Source organism: Micromys minutus (genome assembly GCF_963924665.1).
Source record: "Micromys minutus genome assembly, chromosome: X".
Taxonomy (NCBI): domain Eukaryota; kingdom Metazoa; phylum Chordata; class Mammalia; order Rodentia; family Muridae; genus Micromys; species Micromys minutus.
The window spans coordinates 14,756,225-14,773,786 of record NC_137970.1 but is presented as its reverse complement, the minus strand read 5'-3'; the positions used below and the strand labels follow the sequence as shown (position 1 = coordinate 14,773,786).

Genomic DNA, 17,562 nt, shown 5'->3' with positions numbered 1-17,562 from the left:
ATTTGATTCAGTATGGTCCTCAGGCTGCAGCACAGTCAAAGGTATCTGTATGGTCCTCGGTAGTAAAATAGGCTGCAGACATCAGCCCCCTGTGGCTAGCTACCATGCCTGTCTAGGAATTTTTGAATCTATGTCCAAAGAAATTGCTCTGTAATTTTCTGTTCTTTATTTTCCTTTTTCTTCTTCTTTTTTTTTTTTTTTTTTTTTGTAGTTTCTTTACCTGGTTTTGGCATCAAAATGATTATGTCCTCCTCATATGATTCTTTATTTAAAAGACCCTATTCAGCCTACTAGAAAATTAATGGACCAGATACACACTCAGAATAAGTTGTAGGATACGAAATATGCATTGAAAATAGCATTTCAACACTCAGAAATCAGAGGCAGGCAGGTGTCTGGGAGTTCAAGGCCAGCATGGTCTACATAGAGAGTTTCAGGCCAGTCAGGGCAACATAATTGAAATTTTGTTTCAAAAACAAAACACAAAACCAAGTAGCCCTCATTTATACTAACAGTCCACTTATCCAAGAAAGAAAACAGGGAAAGTACTCCATTCAAAGCAACTCCCCCCAAAATAAGTAGGAATATGTAGAACCGAAGAAGTGAAAGAGTGAAAGACCTCTACAAAGAAAATTTCAAGATACTGAACAAAGAAATCCCAGAAGATATTAGTCAATGGAAAATTATTCCATACTTCTGGATAGGCAGAATAAATATTGTAACAATATCTATACAACCAAAATTAATTTACAGAATTAATGTAGCACTTGTCAGAATCACCAAGTCATAGTTAACAGGTTTAGAAAAAATTCACATGGAACAACAAAAGACCATGTCAAAGCAATTATTCTGGACCTCAAATTATACTACAGACCTGTGGGGATAAAGACAGTGGTACTTCATAAAAAGGCACATAGACCAATAAAATAGAGAACCCAGAAATAAAACGGCCAAACTATACCCACATTGTTTTTGACAAAGGAAATGAACATTCTTTGCAAAAACCCTAGGAGCTAGAGTCCATTCAGTGGTTAAGAGTACTTGCTGCTTTTGCAGAGAACCACGATTTGCTTCCCATAACCCATATTGGATGATTTACAACCTCTATCAGATGCCATGATTTATAACCTGAAATACTCAAGTTTAGAAGAAAACATAGGAAATACCAACATAGTCTTAATATTTAGTCCTGGACCTCTGCCTCCCAAGTGCTGGGATTAAAGGCATGTATCACCATGTCTGACCCAAAGACCTTTTTTGGGGGGCAGGCAGGGATCATAGTTTCTTTATGGGCTACGGGGGCCATGAGGCTGAGCCAGGTGGCCAAGGTCACCAGTCACCTGGTCACCAGCACAGGTAGTCAGCCTGGATGTTGGCGATCTCAGCCTCCCACTTGTCTTCATTGTTGAGTAGCTTCTTGTATAGCAATTCCTCGTGTGTCTCCGTGGAGAACTCAAAGTTGGGGCCCTCCACAATGACATCAACAGGACAGGCTTCCTGGCAGAAACCCAGTAGATACACTTGGTCAGTGTCAGCGTGTAGTCCGGCAACTGCCATCGGCTCTTAGCTCAGCCTCAGTGGTGATGGCCTGTGCAGGACAGATGGCCTCACAGAGCTTGCAGGCGATGCAACGCTCCTCCCCAGATGGGTAGCGGCGCAGTGCATGCTCTCCACGGAAGCGTGGGCTCAGTGGGCCCTTCTCAACGGGGTAGTTGATGGTGGCAGGCTCCCGAAAGAGGTAACTTAGGGTCATGCCCAGTCCTCAGAAGAGTTCTGTCCACATCAGAATCCGAGCTGCACTTCATGTCCGCCTCAGACTCCTGTGCCTTCATATTCACATACTTGTATGTAGCCGCCCCCGCACTGCTACGAAGGCTTTGGCCATTAAAATGTTCTGTGCGCATGGCCTGGGCCAAGGCCCTGGCAGCATTGACAAACTCAGACAGTACATCTTGAAGTGCGGTGGCTCCCTCCCGCCAAAGAACTTTTCTTAATAGATCACCAACAGCACAGGCACTAACCTAAACATGAAAATAAACACTTTCTGTACAGCAAAGAGGACAGTAGGCAGAGCAAAGAGCCTCCGGAAGAAACTTCACTAGCTCTACCTCAGACAAAGGGCAGGTACCAAGCATTTACAAAGAATTGCAGAAATTAAATAAGGAGATAAGTCTTCCAGTCATCAAATGAGAAAGTGAATAGACAACTTTAAAAATTCAAATGGGGGCTGGAGAGATGGCTCAGCGGTTAAGAGCACTGACTGCTCTTCCAGAGGACCTGAGTTCAATTCCCAGCAACCACATGGTGGCTCACAACCATCTGTAATAAGATCTGATGCCCTCTTCTGGTGTGTCTGAAGACAGCTGCAGTGTATTTATATATAATAAATAAATAAATAAATATTTAAAAATTTTCAAATGGACCAGGCACATGCCTTTGATCCCAGCACTCCAGAGGCAGAGAGGCTAGTGGATCTCTTGAGTTTGAGGTCTACACAGAGAATCCCTGGTCTTAAAAAAAAAAAAGTCAGTAACAACTTTGAAAGAGTTCAGGATCCCTGGCCATTAGGAAAATACAAATTAAAACCACTTTGAGATAACACCCAATCCCGGTCAGAACAGATATTGATAAATATGACAATGTTACAAAGGATGTTGGTGGTGGTGCAAATTAATAAATTTGCATTGTTTGGAGACTTCTCAAAGAACACAATACCTTACCATAGAGATATTGACACCCCCATATTAATTGCTGCTTTAATTACTATAGCAAAAAATTGGAATCAGTTGTCCATTAACAGACACACACATACACCAAATTTTCATTAGCCTCATTAAAAAATGAACTCTTATTCAGTTCTTAACAAAAGAAGTTAAAATTTTTGCAGAAAAATGGATGGACTTAGAATGTGTGTTATGAGAGGTAAAAAAAAATGTGCACACATGGATACAGTATAACAAGGAAAAAGAATAAGAAAGGCTAAGTCTAATAAGATGAGGAAGGACTGTATGCAGGTAATGGACATGAATTATGAGTGAAGATAAAAAGCAAATTGTTTTTTATTTTACATCTGTGCACCGCGTGAGCGCCTGATGCCTGTGGAGGCCAGGAAAGGGCTTCTGATCCTGGAACTAGAGTTACAGACAGTTGTGAGCCACCCTTTAGGTGCTGAGAATTGAACTGAGATTTGCTCTTCCTTTGGAAGAGCAACTAGTGCCCTTAACTGCTGGGCCATCTCTTTAGGCCTTATTGTTGTTATTTTCCTTTGGGGGGGGTGGGGGACGGGGAGGATGTGAACATAGGGTTTTACCAGAATCCTGTCCTGGAACTCAGTATGTAGACCAGGATGTCCCCAAACTCACATAATTTTGCCTGCCTCTGCTTCCCGAGTGCTCGGCTCCCGACTGTTATTTTTATAAACTATCAGAGTGATGTTCAGTACTCCCCCAAGCCCCCAATGTGGCCAGCACGGTATGCTCGAGGCCAGCTTGGACACACATAGTATGCGACCTTGTCTCAAATAAGAACCAGGTCGCCCCAGCAAGTCTTCCCTCTCACAAACGTTTGTGATCTCAGGACTGAATCGACCCTGAGAATTTGCGCCCAGGGAAGTATCCACTTCAAAGCCTGTGACGCGAGCACGGCCCAAACCACTGCGTGCGGCCCGAGGGGCGCCCACCCTCAGCCCGGCACACGCGCCGCCCCGGACTGAACCAAACGGGCGTCGGGCGTGGGGGGGAATCGGGAGCCGAGCCGCCGCCCGGGCCACTGCGGAGGGCGGCCATCTTGGAAGGTTCCACTTGTTGGTGGGGGAGGAGTGAGGAAGCGGCACCTGGCACCAAACGGCCACCCGTCCGCTCGCCCCAGGACCCCGTCCTGGCCTGTGTCTAGCCGTGTGACTCTGGCGGACCGCAGGATAAAGTCAGCGGAAGGACTCTAGCCCACCCACCGCCTTCCCACGCTTTCCTCTGACCCCCCAATCCTTCCGTTTGGAACCTGCTCCCAAGGCACTCGCGCAGGCCATTGGATCGGGAGCTGCTTGGTGAGCTCTGATTGGTCTCTGGCTGGATGGAGGCGGGTCTTCTCCGTTCTGAGGCTGCGGCCTTGGGGATAACGTGGCTCCGCCCCTATTATACCCTTGCGCCAAGTTCCGGTTGACTGCTTCCGGGCATGTGCAGTGATTGTAGCCAGTAACTGGGCATAGGGCGTGGATCATGGGTTCAAATACCACGTCAGTCTGTAAAATTGGTGGGTAAGGGTCAGCGCAGGGTACTTGTTTACTGTTGAAGCTCTCATCAAAACTACTGTTTGAGATAGCATTTTTAAAAGTTTTAAAATGCTTTCCTTTTAAATTTTAAAATTTCCATCCTTCTGTGTGCATGGTTGAGCACACCTTTAATCCCAGCACTACAGAAGCAGAGCCAGGCTGAGTTCTTGAGTTTGAGGTCATCCTAGTCTACATAGTTGCAAGCCAAATGGGCACACGGTGTTAGAAATGAAGCAATAATCTTGGCCTTGGATAAAGGGACACTTAAATAGAAAAGTAGGTGTTGACTGCATTTTAACCCATTGGTGGGAACTTGACTTCACTATCCGACACAATCGGCTAACCAAAGCTAAGGGGAATAGAAAAATCCCGGAATACAAGCCCTTGCCAGACTAACTAGTTTTGATTGAAAAGAACAGCATTTTCTCACTATTCCCCCTGTTTGCTATGCTTCGTAGCAAGCATATGTTGACCATTTGATGTCTCTAGTAAAGATATCACTGTTATAAGTAATGACGTAAACATGCCTTAAACAGTGATTCTCAACCTTCCTCATGCTGCTTATGTTGTGGCTACCCCTAAACATAAAATCATTTCCTTGCTACTTTATAACTGTAATTTCACTTCTGTTATGAATTGTAATGTCAATATCTGTTTTCCAGTTGTCTTAGGTGGGGGCCAGTGGTGGGCCATGGCCTGCATGTTGAGAAACCCTGGCTTAAGGTCAGTATGCTTCCCAAAGGGTAGTCCTTTGATCAAGCAACTGAGCTGTCCCAACTAGAATGTGAGGTTTATACCATGTCCAGAAATTCTATTACTTGACTAGAAAGAACCTTATCTTTACAAGCCTTTATTGCTATTTACTATTCTGCCCTCTGGAAGGGTCACTGTAGAACTGTTTAGGAGCTAGATTAGAGGTCAGGTTTCCCAAAATATGCTGGCATGTCTAGTCTTGGACAAGGAAGAAGCTTCAAATGGGCACAGATATTTTTGTCTTTTAGAAATGCAGAAGAAGGAGAGAGAGGGAGAGGGAGGGAAGGAGGTGGGGGGGGGAAGAAAACTATTTACTTTTCCTTGGCCTTTTCACTTTAAACTGTCTAGCCAATTTCTACCTCCCATTCATATCATCCCCCTGCCTCTGAAGAGGTACCTCTAGTTGCCATTATGGGATTGGAGTGAGGACTATCTGATTTTGTCCAGCTAAATTTTTAGTGTTGGGTGTGGCATTCTGGAAGTAACCTGCCTGGGGGCCTATCCTAAAGGCCATCACAGTCAGAAGTGAGTAGGAAAGGAAGTCCTTAACTGGGCTCTGGGAGAAGTAAAGGCAAGAGGTAGGGTAGACAGGGAATCAGGAGAATATGGGAATATGTCAAATCAAACAAAATCCATTAGGATTTCCTTTCTTTTTTACAGTTTTTTTTTAATGTATGCAAGTTCACTGTGGTTGTCTTCAAACACACCAGATGCCATTACAGATGGCTGTGCGCCACCATGTGGTTGCTGGGATTTGAACTCAGGATCTTTAGAAGAGCAGTCAGTGCTCTTAACCACTGAGCCATCTCTCCAGCCCCGTCCATTAGCATTTCTTGTTGGGCTCACAAGAACACCCATCTACTGGACTCCTCCTTTTTTTTTAACCTAAGGCAGGATTCAACAGTGATACACTCAGGATCAATGTGTTCTGGAAACGCATTCCATGTCTGTTGGAAGAAAAGCCAATGTTCTTCTAATCACTGAGCTGTCTCACCAACCACAAAACATACATAAGGTTTTAAAATATTATTTTGTGTGTATGGATGTTTTGCATGCATATATGTCATGTACCACATGCATTCAGAGCCCCAAAGGCCATCAGAGGACATCACATGTCCTGAGACTGAAATTACAGTTCTAGCCTTGGATGGCCTCGAAACTCAGAGATCTGTCTGCTTCTGTTTCCAGCGTGTAAGGCCAATACCACCATGCCTGGATTTGGTGAGCCCCTGGGTCCTGTCACCCCTCCTGTGCCCCACTGCTGGTAGTACACACAGGACTCTGTGTAGATTTTACATGAACTCATGTCCTCAATAAGGCCTACTCACCAAGCACTTTATCCACGGATGGATCTGTACAGCCCATTTTAAATTTTATTTTAGTGTTTAATGTGTATGGGTGCTTAGTGTGTGTGTCCATCTGTGTGCGACTTTGCATGCCTGGTACCAGAAGTCAGTAGAGGTCATTGGAACTGGAGTCACAGTCAATTGGGAGATACCTTGCTGCTGGGACTGAAACTCAAGCCCTCTAATAGAGTGGCAAATGCTCTTAATTGCTGAGACATTTTCTAACAACCCATTTGTTTTTGAAACAGGGTCTTATTTTCTTAAACATTTATTTTCATTTTTTATCACACCAGAAGAAGGGATCAGATCCCATTACAGATGGTTGTGAGCCACCATGTGGTTGCTGGGATTTGAACTCAGGACCTCTGGAAGAGCAGTCAGTGCTCTTAACCACAGAGCCATCTCTCCAGCCCTGAAACAGGGCTTTTTAAGTCCAACTTACCTCAACCTTGTTATATAACCGAGGCTGGCCTTGAGCTCTTGATCCTTTTGACTCCACCTCTCAGATGCTGAGATTGCAGCTTGGGCTACCAAGCTAATTCCCAGATCATTTTGTTTTTCCTTTGGGCCTGGAACTTGTGACAATCCACTTTAGCCTTTTTGCCTCCTATGCTGGAAGGATGAGCATGAGACAATGTGTTCAGCCATTTCTGCTATCTTGAGAAGCATCTCTAGATCTTTTGAATGTGGAATCATGACTGTTCTCCCCAGTTGGGGACCAAGGCTAAATGGTCCCTGTTCTCAGGTTTAAACTCCCGGAGCTCCAGTCGCTGCTGGACGCGCGCCCTCTGCTGGCAGGAGGGGAGAGCAAGGTGTTGGTTTTGGTACACTGAGCCACATTAAGGGCTTAGCCTCTTCGGTGGGTCTGAGTTGGCCAAGAACAGGGTTCTGGGGGGATGAGGGCCCAAGACTGTTAGATAGGTTCCTGGCTAGGGGCAAGTGAGTGTACTTCAGAACAGAAGGCTTAGGAGACGGGACTTTAGGTTAGCTTAATGTATTCCACATACACAGCGTTCTCAACCTTCTTAATGCTGTCACCCTTTTACAGAATTCCTCATGTATGCTGACCCCTAATCATAAAATTATTTCATTGCTACTTCATACTGTAATTTTGTTACTGCTATGAATTGTAATGTAAAAAATTTTTTGGAACTAAGAGTTTTGCCAAAGTGTTTCAACCCACAAGTTGAGAACCACTGCTTTACAGTTTTGGTTTCTGTGTTAGAACATGTGTTGGGTCAGGCACTCAAGCCTGTGATCTGGACCCTTAGGTGACTGAGGCAGGATGACTGTCATGATTTGGGGGCAAAAGAAAACTCCACAATTTCTCAATGTTAACAACTATTGAGGATAGATATAAATTATAGATAAAGAAGTAAATAGATGATCATGAAAGAAGCAGCACTGGGTGGGAGCCCCTGGACAGTGTTTAAGGCTTTACAATATGTTCTGAGTGGAGGTCTCATTCTGTATCTCTGATTAGTCGTGCCTGAAACTCAAGAGATCCACCCTTCCCAGTCTCTGGAATACTAAAGTTAAAGGCATGGGTCATCATGCCCAGGTATCTGTTTTGCCTTAAACATTCTTTCAAGAAGATGCAACACTTCACCTTAAGCAAACTTTCTAGTGTCATACTTTCTTTTGGTACAGTAAGCCATGAATTTATGGAGATTGAGCTCCACCAGCTCAGGGCTCCTTCCCATCAGCTTAATTATTTAACAGATTTTCCTCCTTGGCTTTGCTTGTTTGAAACAAGGTGTCATTATGTATCCCTGGCTGATTCACTATATAGGCAAAAGGGCCTCGACTCCCAGAGTTCTGACACCCTCCTCAAGCATCGAAAGCATGTGGTGCACAGACATACGTGCAAAGAAAACAGATACGCACAAAATAAATAGATGTCAAAATGGATTCTGAGGATCAGTATCACAGATGATTATAAAACTTCCATTTATTTTCTGTAACCCAGGATAGCATAAATCCTCCGATCCTGTTTCAGCAACCAGTACCAACTTCTCACAACTGTTGGGCATACTGCACTAACCTCAAAACTCTAATATTTTCAGTGTGTACTTTGGGGCTTTTTGTGTTTCCATGTAAACATTCTTCATTTGTACTATTTCTTAAAAGACAGGATTTCATACAGCCCAAGATAACCTTGAATTCTTTCTCTTACCTCTTCCTAGCCAAGTATTATGACTACAGGTGTGTGAGCAAACACGCCTGGAGTACTCATACATTTTACCATAAAGAAAGAAAAATCCCACTCCCACCTTCTGCCCAAGACGATCTCAACTTTCAAGATCTTTTATCTTCCAGCCAGGAGCTTCCAGAGGCTCAAGGTAAACAAACATCGGGCAGCCACTCTAGCATCACTCCGAAGACTCGTTAGCCTAGGAGGTTTACCCTTCTATCTCTCTAAGGGTTAACGAGTTCAATGCTTGGCCCGTTTCCGTTAAGGGAGGGGCAGGCCCTCTCTCTCCAGATAGTCCTGCCTTTGTGCCTCTTGTGCGTCCAGTCCTCTAATCCGCCCTCATTCTCCTTCCGGAACTTCCCTCGGAGGACTCTACTACTGGTCAGGATGCTCCCCAAGTCGGACAAGTGGGTGAGAAGATCCAAGGCTGGATTTTCTGCCCAGAATGAGTCACTTCCGGTCACAGACTCCCTCCTCCGGAAGTAAGACCTGATGTAAACAGCAGAGCCGGGCACCAAAGCCCGGGAGGTCAGAAATTCGTGCCGCAGGCGGCACCCACGGTTAGGGAAGGGGCCGGGGAGTGGTGATCAAGTCAGCCAAAGCGACGTGCATCAGGAGCAAGATCCAAGGGTTGGTCACGGTCATGGGTTGGGTGTTTCTACTAGAGGTCTTGACAGGTGATGGCTGGCTGGGGATGTGGGGTTTGAGTCGGTGCTGTCATGGAAAAGAACATGACTTTTGGGAGAGGGCGAGGCATTTCAATTAGGGTTCTTGGCTAGTGTGGGCATTTGGAGCAGAGATTTAAAAGAGCTTCTTGGAAACTAGTGCTATCCAAAGCATGGCTTATGTAGAGAAGCTAGACCCGGGTTTTACACCAGAAATTTGAGATCTTAGATGATAGGTAGGAGGTGTGCCTGGACAGGGTCTTGGGAATGATTGGATTTGAGAAAAGGTTGAGGTTTCTAAGGAAGGAATAGTTAAAACAGAGAGACAGAGCAGCAGCCTTGGTAGGTTGAGGTTTTCCTAGGCAGGATTATTTCTGGGCAGGGAAGCGGGGTTACTGGGAGAAGGTCTTTAGAGGGTGGCTGTGTCCCTAGGGCAAGACCTTCTGGAGATAAGGGGACAAATTTTAGGGGGAGGGGGATCTTGAGTACCTATGGGTCAGCTCAGGGGTCATGGGTAGAGAGTATAGGGAATGGAATGTGTCAACTGTTTAGAATTTATAATGTCAAGGGAATGCCTCGGGCATGGGTGGGGTGTGGATTGGTCTTCTGTACTTGGAGGGAGTGGAGGGGGTTCTCAAGCTTGCCTTAGTGCAGAGTTAGCCTTGTGAAAGAAGGGTTGGGGAAGTGTGTTGCAAGGGAGGATGTAAACGAGATGCCCTGGAGGCAAATAAACCTCCAGGTGAAGTTAGTTCAAAAGACTTGAGGAGGGGAGTTCGGTGGGTGATGAGCCATTCACAGCTGTCTCAAGAGGATGCAGGATACCTTTGCTCTTGTTCCACTATTTACTGACAGGTGGAGTTGGGTTCCGGTGTGAAGATGAAAGCTTGTAGAAAGAGGTTTGAGGTCATATCAGATGTTAGAGCCAAGAATGGCTGGGAGGGAGGAGGTATCACGGGATATTCCCTACCCCATTACTTCCTGATGGGTTCAGTACGGGTTGGTGTTTGTGGCCGTCGTGAGTCTATGTCATTGTAGGCCGGGGTACGTCTGCCTGTGGTCTTGGTTTAAACAGATACTCTGAGGTATCCTCCACTTGTTTTTGTTTTTTGCAGTCTGGCAAAGAAAAGTATCAAAATGGGGAGGAAGCCAGGCGTGGTGGCACACGCCTATAATCCCATCACTCAGGAAGTGGAGGCTGGAGGACTGCTGGGAATTGAAGGCCAGCCTGTGCTACATAGGGAGTACCAGGACAGCCAGGGCTACATAGCAAGACCCTATCTCAAAACAAAATAGACCAAGTGGTGAGGAAGAGGAAATCATTTGGGGGACAGAAGTTGTAGGACTTAGGAGAGGACACTGGGGACTCTTCACAATGCTGTCTTTTTTGCGTCTAGGAAGGCAGTCCTGAGCCATGACTCAACAGCCACTTCGAGGTGTGACCAGCCTACATTTCAACCAAGACCAAAGTAAGCTTATGCTTGTGTCTCTGTGGGAAAGAGGGACCAGAAGGGTCAGAGATGACTATGAGTCCCAGAAGTAGGAGTCAGCCTGATTCCTTCCATCTCCAGGCTGCTTCTGCTGTGCCATGGAGACAGGTGTACGGATCTACAATGTGGAGCCACTGATGGAGAAGGGGCATCTTGGTGAGTGGCTGCTGTGGTGGGCCAGTGGGCAGAAGGGCTGATGTGGACATTGGTATCTACCTCTCCTGACACCTCTGTCCCTGTCCAGATCACGAGCAGGTAGGCAGCGTGGGCCTTGTAGAGATGCTGCACCGATCCAACCTGCTGGCCCTGGTCGGCGGTGGTAGCAGCCCCAAGTTCTCAGAGATCTCAGGTAAGTGCTTTCATCCTGTACTTGACCCAGATTCCTCAAATTCCTCACGTCCCACATACACCCTGAAGCACTGGCAGATAGTCATCGGCACTTCAGAGTCCCACAGTAAGGCACAGGTTGGAAGTCATGGATCTTACTCTTACAGCTTAAAAAGTTTGGTATCTTATTTTTTGAGGCAGGGTCTCAGAAACCAGGCTGGTCTCAAGAGTGCTGTTGGGGCCGTAGGTATAGCTCAGTGGTAGAACACTTGCCTGGTATATACAAGGCCCTGGGTTCCATCCCTAGCACTATAAAAACAGCAGACCACTCATTGCCTGTCTCCTATTTGCCACATTTTTAACAATTGGGCGCTTACTGGGATCCTAATAGTTATTCTAAGTGCTTTGCACACAAAGCCTGATATGACTTTGAATCGCTGTATCTCTCAAGTGCTGGGATTATAGGCTAGTGCCATCACATCAGACTATATATTAGCTCATTTAGTTCTGTGGTGTTCTTTTTCTGTTTTTTCTTTCTTGTTTGTGTGTGTGTGTGTGTGTGTGTGTGTGTGGTGACTTTTTGAGACAGGGTCTTTTTATGTAGCCCTGACTGTCCTGGAACTTACTATATAGACTAGGCTGAACTCAGATTTTCCTCCCCTGCCTGCTGAGATTAAAGATGTGCCCCTCCATCACTGGCTCATTCTGTGTGGTAGGAAATACTATTATCCCTTCTCCATTTTCATACTATGGATGGAACCCAGGGCTTTGCATGTGTTGTAACACTAAGCCATACTCCCAGCCTCCTTAGCCTCATTTTTATTGATGAGAAAACTGAGGCTCAGTTAATGAACTTAGCCAAGATCACACAATTAATAGGGATTCAAATCTCAGGGCCATCTCTCTTACTTCTTGGCTTGAGTCTGAAGTGCCATCCTTTTTTTTTCTTGTTGATCCCACCAAGACATGGCAAGGGTTGCCATAGGTGAGTCACAGAACCCTAGAGTTCATCACAGAAATTTCCTGAGGGTACAGCCTGGATTCTGAAGGCTGAAGTAGTTACTGAGAGGAAGTTGTAGGTCTGAGTATGCATCCTTTTAACTGTTTGGTCTCGTGCTGTAAGGCACTTGACCACAGTCAGGTCATTTGAGCCTCAATTTCCTTACCTCCAAATGATATAGCTGTTATAGAATGAGTTTTTTTAGAGATCTGGTCGACAAGTGTTCACCTAGTGTGAGGCACACATTGAATATGTAGTGAAAGCTGAACCAAGTGGTTGAGGTCCCATAAAGAGTTGGAATGCCGCCCTATGTCGCCCAGTCTGCCTTTCATCCTAAACCTTGGTCTTACCGACCCACCCATCTGCCTAGCAGTGCTGATCTGGGACGATGCCCGAGAAGGCAAGGACTCCAAGGACAAACTGGTGCTGGAGTTTACCTTCACCAAGCCAGTGCTGGCTGTGCGCATGCGCCATGACAAGTGAGCTTGATGAAGACTGGGGAAGGGGGGGGCAGAAGGTCCCAACAGCAAGTAAGTTCAACCCCCCACCCCTGCCACCGCCCTGCCCTGGCACTTGCCCTCTCCTTATGGCCCTCTCTGTTCTGTGTGATGTCTACAGGATTGTGATTGTGCTGAGGAACCGCATCTATGTGTACTCCTTCCCCGACAATCCTCGAAAGCTGTTTGAGTTTGACACTCGGGACAACCCCAAGGGTGAGAGTACCCAGTTATGCAGGTGTAAGAATGTGAGGCTGTGGAAGAGGCAACGAGAGGAGGGGATTATGGAAGGGACACATACTGACATGCTGGGGCAGAGGCTCTGTGCAAGAGATGGAGCCCTTTCAGTTCCAGTCCTCTTCCCTACCCCCACATGACAGCAGAGAGCACTCACTGAGAACATGAGTAGGTATGTCCATGAGCCCTGGGTCTCCAAGGATCTCCTAGCAACTTAGAATCTGTTCAGACCGTGGAGAGTAGAGCTTAATGCAAACCCTACCCCTGTGAGGTTACTATGGGTACCATGCCACACAGGGCTAAAGTCTGGCCCTCCCTCATCCAGCTCTGTCCATTCTGAGACTCAGCCTTGCCCTGGCCTCTCCTTCACCTGCCCATCCCCACTTCATCCTCACAACTTAGGGCTGTGTGACCTCTGCCCAAGCCTGGAGAAGCAGCTGCTTGTGTTTCCTGGACACAAGTGTGGAAGTCTGCAACTTGTGGTGAGCCATCCAGTGGGCAAGGGTGGAGAGCTGGGTGAGCTGCCTCTCTCTGTGAACATGTGGTCCCTCCTCCATTAATCACCCCCAAGCCCAAACTACTCCCTCCTACTCCAGGATCTGGCAAGCACAAAGCCTGGTACTTCATCAGCTCCCTTCACTATCAATGCACATCAGAGTGATGTGGCCTGCGTGTCCCTGAACCAGCCAGGCACTGTAGTGGCCTCAGCCTCCCAGAAGGGTACTCTTATTCGTCTTTTTGATACCCAGTCCAAGGAAAAGCTGGTAGAGCTTCGAAGAGGCACTGACCCTGCCACCCTATACTGGTGAGCACAGGATATGTGTTGTGGGCTGGTTGTCTTACAGCACAAGTCATCATGTTGTACATCATTATGGGTCTGTCTTGCAGCATTAACTTCAGCCATGACTCCTCCTTCCTCTGTGCTTCCAGTGACAAGGGCACTGTCCATATCTTTGCTCTTAAAGACACCCGCCTTAACCGCCGCTCTGCGTGAGTATCTTCACCCTATCTTATCCCAATCCCTCTCTGGCCATGTGCCATACCTGAACTTATCAAGTGCTGCCTACAGGCTGGCTCGTGTGGGCAAAGTGGGACCTATGATTGGGCAATACGTGGACTCTCAGTGGAGCTTGGCCAGCTTTACTGTGCCTGCTGAGTCGGCATGCATCTGCGCCTTTGGTCGAAATACTTCCAAGAATGTCAATTCTGTAATTGGTGAGTGACAGCAGCCCCTTGGTTTGTGGTACTAAGTGGGTAAAGGACTACAGGTCCCCTAGAAGACTTTAAGGGCTATAGAAGCTGGCGGAAACTGGAAGGTGTGGCTCAACCTCATTAGTAAGGGGTGTGGTACTTGGGCAAGGGCCTGGAGTTAGACCGTAAGCCACAGTGGGATGCCCGAGAAGTTTGGGGTATGTGGCTGGGCATCTAACCTTTACAACACCTCAATCCTCCCCAGCCATCTGCGTAGATGGGACCTTCCACAAATATGTCTTCACTCCTGATGGAAACTGCAACAGAGAGGCCTTTGACGTCTACCTTGACATCTGTGATGACGATGACTTTTAGGAGTCCTGGCAGCTGTATCAGGAACCTACAGTAGCCGACAGCTGAACTGAGTCTTGAGGGCGGTGAACCAGCCAGCAAGCATAAATGAGCCTTTCCACTCTGCATTCGAACACAGCTGTGTCTAAATAAACAGCCCACTTCCCCTACGCACTTTTTCTGACTGTGCTAAAGGCCAAGGACAGATTCCCTGGGCCACCTAGTCTGGAAAACCCAGTGATCCAAAGGGATTATCTGAATCCAACCTATGGATTTAAAAAAAAAAATGGTTACCAGGAGATAGTCTCTGTGATGTATATGAATAAAAAGCCTTTGAATGGCATTTACGGCTTGACCTCCAGGGTGGGGCATACTTTTCCAGGAGCAATGTGACCTAGGATCCTGACGGGAAGTAGAATCCAGCTTGGGATCTGACTTCCTATTTTTAGAATAGGGGTGGAGTCAACACACTGTCCGCTGTGGTGCTCCGCCCAGGGGTAACGAAAAGTTTGAGTTTTAAGCTTCTCGCCGCGTGGCGAGGCTCCGTTTCCCAGCAGTCTCTGCTGCCGGAGTTGGTAGTTTCTGGTCACGTTTTTTTTTTTTTTTGTTTGCGGCTGCGCAGTATAGTTACATTGCTGGTTGTCTCCTCCCTAGACTCCATTTCCCAATGTGCCTCGCGGTGATGTGAGTGATAACTGGGTGTTGTAGTCTCCCCGCCCTTCGGGCTGGTCCAGCAACCCGCAGGATGTCGGAGGTGCGGCTGCCACCGTTGCGCGCCCTAGATGACTTTGTTCTGGGGTCTGCACGTCTGGCAGCTCCTGATCCAGGCGATCCACAGCGATGGTGTCACCGCGTCATCAACAACCTCCTCTACTACCAAACCAATTACCTTCTCTGCTTTGGCATCAGTCTCGCTCTGGCCGGGTGAGGGAGGGAGGGAGCGATTGGCTGAAGATACTAGTGGGACTCAGGGTGGATTTGTGGGTCTTTGAGGATGAGGAGAATCTAAGGGAAATGCTAGACTTGAGTAGTGTGAATTCGGTAGAAATTGAAGGCCTGAGGGGTATGAGTGGAAATTTTTGAAGGAGGTAGATCTTTGTTATAAGGAGGGTCATGGAGGTGGGATGGGGGAGGTGTCTGGAGGAAAGACACAAGACCTGGGTAGAAAGGGGAGGAGGGTTGAAGAGGAATGTGGGCTAGGAGGTGGACTTTGGACTTAAGGAAGGACTGAGGGGGATGTGAGAGTATCTAAGAGGTTCAGCGATATGAGTGATAGAGCAGATTATGGGAGCCCTGGAATGGTTAAGACTACACCTGGAGGTGTGGTAAAGACAGGCTTTGGAAAGGGAGCTAGCTGGTAGAGAACCTGCTCATATTGGGCCCAGAGGGAAGACCCAGAGCTGAGAAGCTTGAGGCCAAAGACAAACAATCTAGAAGAGGTACTTGGGCAGGGTTATAAGAATGGGACTGAAACCAAGAACAAGTTTGTCCATTCGCGTAACTGGGAGAGGGTGGCTCTATACAAAAATAGGGTAGTGGAGGGAGGGCCTCTTGAAGGAGATGACACCTGGAAGTGCCTACGTCGACTGAAGGCCTGGAGGGGGATCTGCCAGGGTTAAAGTCAAAGTAGAGGAACGTGGGAGCAGATGTAGGAATACTAGAAAGAAGCCCTGCAGGTCCAAAGTCAAAGAGCAGAGACGTGTTGGGAGCCTAGGACCTCCAGAAGGACGTGAGGATCTGGTAGGACTATAGTGCCGAAGAATTGAGAGTCCACAGGAATTGCTGGGGGGTGAACTTGTTGGAGACGGGCCTGGTGAGACTATTCTGGGGTCAGGGAACAAAACTCTTGGGGTCCAGGATTGGGTGTACAATGAGGCTAGCCGACTGCTCTTGTTCCCGCAGGTACATTCGTCCACTGCACACCCTCCTGAGTGCACTGGTTGTGGCGGTGGCCCTCGGGGTGCTGGTGTGGGCTGCTGAAACCCGTGCAGCTGTGCGCCGCTGCCGCCGCAGCCACCCTGCTGCCTGCCTGGCTGCAGTACTTGCCTTTAGTCTCTTCATCCTGTGGGCCGTGGGCGGCGCTTTCACCTTCCTTCTCTGCATCGCAGCTCCTGTGCTTTGTAAGTCTCTCCTCTCCCTGCTATAGCTGGGGAAAATGGGCAACTCAGGCCTTCCCAGCTCTAGTTTCTGAGCTAAGAGGGAACTAGAAACCCTGGAGGACAGACATGCTTCCATTAAATGTGCCTTCCTTTGCTTCCTTTCTCCTCTGGGAGCCTCTATTACTTTTGTGGGTCTTCCAGGGTTAAGTGCCTTAAACCGTCCAAGTCCCAATTTACTGGGATGTCCTTTTTGGCTATATCCCCCCGCATCACCCACTCAATTAGCCTGCCTCTGGGTGAATTCCCCATTTCTTGGTATCATCTACAGTGATCCTGCTGCATGCTTCACTACGCCTGAGAAACCTTAAAAACAAGATTGAGAACAAGATTGAGAGCATCGGTCTAAAGCGGACACCCATGGGACTGCTTCTAGAGGCACTGGGGCAAGAGCAGGAAGCTGGATCCTAGGACCTTGGCATCTGTACCCTGGATCTAGAGGACCCCCACCCTATACCCAAGACCAAACCTTTTCCTAGCCATTAAAATAGGTGCCTAGAGCCCTCTGGCCTGTCCAAAAAAAAAAAAAAAAAAAAAGCCACCTGTGACTGCTCACTGCAGCTCCAAACTGGTCATATTAGCCTCTAGCCCCTGTTATCTAGGGACCAAAGTCTTCCACAGTCCTGAATTTGAGACTCAGTCACCTATATCCACCTTGAAACTGGATTTCTAAGCCACAGCATCTGTGGCCAATCTCAAAACTGGACCCAAAGATACTCCCCCAACCCAAATGTGGGACTCACTGGTCTTCCATACTTCAAAGCTAGGCCCTATGGCAGGGCATTCTCAAATCTCAAGCTCTAAAGATTTTTCAGACCCCACACAGCTTGGAACATAGGTTAAGACCTGGCCAGATCTTGAGCCTAAGTCCAACTGTTCTCAGCCCTGACCACACTGAACCCTTGAACTCAGATGACCCTAACCCTCAACAGTCCCAATAGCCTCCCTCCAACTGTTTAGAGGTTCTCTCCCTCCCCTACAACGTTCTCAGTATCAAGGACCAATGTGTGGGGCTGGTTAAGGATAGCCCCAACTGGGAATGGGGCACATATAACAGTGTTGCTACAATAAAGCCTTTGAATCTCAAGCTG

General features: G+C 47.4%; 2 protein-coding genes and 1 pseudogene across 6 annotated transcripts; 2 read left to right on the top strand and 1 right to left on the bottom strand.

Moving 5' to 3' along the window:
* Window positions 1-1,344: 1,344 nt before the first annotated feature.
* Window positions 1,345-1,951, bottom strand: LOC308415863 (NADH dehydrogenase [ubiquinone] iron-sulfur protein 8, mitochondrial-like; annotated as a pseudogene). The gene has a single exon. The product of its transcript is annotated as an NADH dehydrogenase [ubiquinone] iron-sulfur protein 8, mitochondrial-like (transcript).
* Window positions 1,952-9,055: 7,104 nt separating this feature from the next.
* Window positions 9,056-14,621, top strand: WDR45 (WD repeat domain 45). 4 transcript variants are annotated; one of them, XM_080910996.1, is made up of 11 exons: window positions 9,056-9,190; window positions 10,620-10,691; window positions 10,794-10,868; window positions 10,957-11,061; window positions 12,413-12,518; window positions 12,658-12,752; window positions 13,176-13,255; window positions 13,370-13,578; window positions 13,662-13,763; window positions 13,843-13,988; window positions 14,230-14,621. In XM_080910996.1, the coding sequence occupies exons 2-11, from the start codon at window positions 10,637-10,639 to the stop codon at window positions 14,337-14,339; spliced, it is 1,083 nt and encodes a 360-aa protein (XP_080767122.1). In that variant the 5' UTR covers window positions 9,056-9,190; window positions 10,620-10,636; the 3' UTR covers window positions 14,340-14,621. The 4 variants fall into 4 exon arrangements, with proteins under 4 accessions (XP_080767122.1, XP_080767119.1, XP_080767121.1 ...); XM_080910993.1 differs by having other exon boundaries at window positions 12,410-12,518; XM_080910995.1 differs by having other exon boundaries at window positions 9,059-9,190; window positions 10,624-10,691; window positions 12,410-12,518.
* Window positions 14,622-15,036: 415 nt separating this feature from the next.
* PRAF2 (PRA1 domain family member 2) lies at window positions 15,037-17,522 on the top strand. Its single transcript, XM_080909726.1, has 3 exons — window positions 15,037-15,239; window positions 16,218-16,435; window positions 16,743-17,522. Exons 1-3 carry the CDS (start codon window positions 15,061-15,063, stop codon window positions 16,880-16,882), a joined length of 537 nt encoding a protein of 178 aa, XP_080765852.1. The 5' UTR covers window positions 15,037-15,060; the 3' UTR covers window positions 16,883-17,522.
* Window positions 17,523-17,562: the final 40 nt, after the last annotated feature.